The sequence below is a fragment of the Microtus ochrogaster genome, chromosome 22 (assembly GCF_000317375.1).
Source record: "Microtus ochrogaster isolate Prairie Vole_2 chromosome 22, MicOch1.0, whole genome shotgun sequence".
Lineage (NCBI taxonomy): Eukaryota > Metazoa > Chordata > Mammalia > Rodentia > Cricetidae > Microtus > Microtus ochrogaster.
The window spans coordinates 32081607-32083457 of NC_022023.1; the positions used below are offsets into that span (position 1 = coordinate 32081607).

The window sequence follows — 1851 nt, forward strand, 5'->3', positions numbered from 1 at the left end:
AAAAAAAAAAAAAAAAAGAAAACTTAAAAGGAAAAAAAAAAAAGGAACTCTGTGAGTTCGAAGCCAGCCTGGTTAGTTTCAGGACAGGCTCCAAAGCTACAGAGAAACCCTGTCCCAAAAAAACAAAACAAAAAATAAATAAAAAGTAAAAAAAGGAATGTTGTAGCTAAGAATATAGTGATAGAGTGCCTTCCTAGTATGCACAAGGCTTTAGGTTCAATCCCCACTAACACACACACGCACACACACACACACACACACAAACACACACAAACTCATTGGCTACATTGGCAACATGTAAAAATTAATAACATTAGCCTTAAATTTATGTTTTAAGGTGATTTATCAGGGAATAGAGTATTGTAACTAGGGAACCAAAGTTTTTTGGTTTTTGTTTTGTTTTTTTCTGAGACAGAGTTTTTCTGTAGCTTTGGAGCCTGACCTGTAGACCAGGCTGGCCTCGAACTCACAGAGATCTGCCTGCCCATGTCTCCAGAAATTAAAGGTGTGCGCCACCACCGCCCGGCTTGAAAACTCTAACAGATGTAAAGTGTGTCCCAACAAAGAGAGACACCCCACATCCAAGAAAACCAGAAATCTGGTTTCAACGGAAATCTGAACCTTCAGGACCAACTAACTTCTGAGCGAGAGGGCTCTGGCTGCCCATGGGCAGGAATCAGGAATGCTGAGCATCCGGCCTCTGGGATGCAGGTGAGACCTGACGGTGGGGGAGCCCTCCACCTTTCTACAGTCAAGCTGTCTGCGGTGATCTCTCCTGGTGGGCGCCTACGCTGTGGCCACAGCCTAGGTGAGCGCAACACAGAAACAAGAGCACAGTCAGTGACTGTCCAGAAGGAAGCACTGCGCAGAATCGATCGCTTCCACAGTGTGATAATCTGGACTTTCCCAAGCAGTCACCTGCCGGGAGTGACTCATTCAAGGGAGACGAGGGGCCCGCAGCCTCTGACCCCACACCCGAAGGCTGAGGCAGGGGGACTGCTGCAACTTCCCAGCCAGCCTGGGCAACAGCATGAGTCGATGTGTCAAAGCAACACAACGATTTTGTAGGGAAAAAAGGATATGGGTGGGGGTTGGAGGGCGTCGAGGGAGGGTGTGAGCCAGGGCAGCGTGACGTGACGAGGACGCCGGACCCGCCCGGCCCGCCGCCCGCCCGCCCGCACCTTGCCCAGCAGCCGCCTCACGGCCTCACAGTCGAACTCCATGGCCGGCAGAGTCGCGGTCCTCGGCTACTTCCGAACCTGCAGCGGACGGAAGCCGCCGAGGCCCAAAAGTCCGCGGAGGACGGTCCCCGCCCCTTCCAGTTGGCCGATTCCCGCAGGACGCACGCCTGGGCGGTGCTCGGAGCTGGGCGTTGACCGGAACCCCGAGCTCTCCTGCCAGCCGGGCGACTTGGCGGGTTCTGAGCCCAAACCAAAAGCCGGAGATGGAAAACAACCCGGAGCTCCGGGGACCGCAGCGCCCAGCCAGGCGGAAAAACACCTTGGCTTCCTGAGGGAAACTTAGCTAGGAAGAACCCATGAGCAAACAGGTGCAAGCAAATTCCGGGAAGACTTGATTTCAGCCCAGAATGCGGGCGGTGGGGCGCGGAGGGGACGGACAATCAAAACCAAAAACTGTAGCTGGATTTGGATGTTCAAAATCAAAGTTTTGGAGTAGTTAGGGGTAGATGAGAAATCTAGTGGAGTCTCGTCAGATAACTGAGCTAGTGGGGCCGATGATAAAAATGACAGAAAGGCCAAGACGACGTGGGTAAGGGAAAAAGTCCCCTCATTTATTTGGATTTGGTTAATTTCTACGAAGAGTCAAGAATTTCTTAAAAAAAAAAAAAAA

At 51.6% G+C, this 1851-nt stretch overlaps 1 protein-coding gene across 2 annotated transcripts in view; it reads right to left on the minus strand.

Annotated features, from left to right (window-relative positions):
* The window catches only part of Uevld (UEV and lactate/malate dehyrogenase domains), a 35903-nt gene extending 34645 nt beyond the window's left edge, over positions 1 to 1258 (minus strand). For both annotated transcript variants that reach the window (XM_013350253.2, XM_005357841.2), the window contains exon 1: positions 1182 to 1258. In XM_013350253.2, coding sequence (XP_013205707.1) covers positions 1182 to 1223 — 42 coding nt within the window. In that variant the 5' untranslated portion in view covers positions 1224 to 1258. The remainder of the gene's footprint in view (positions 1 to 1181) is intronic.
* Positions 1259 to 1851: the final 593 nt, after the last annotated feature.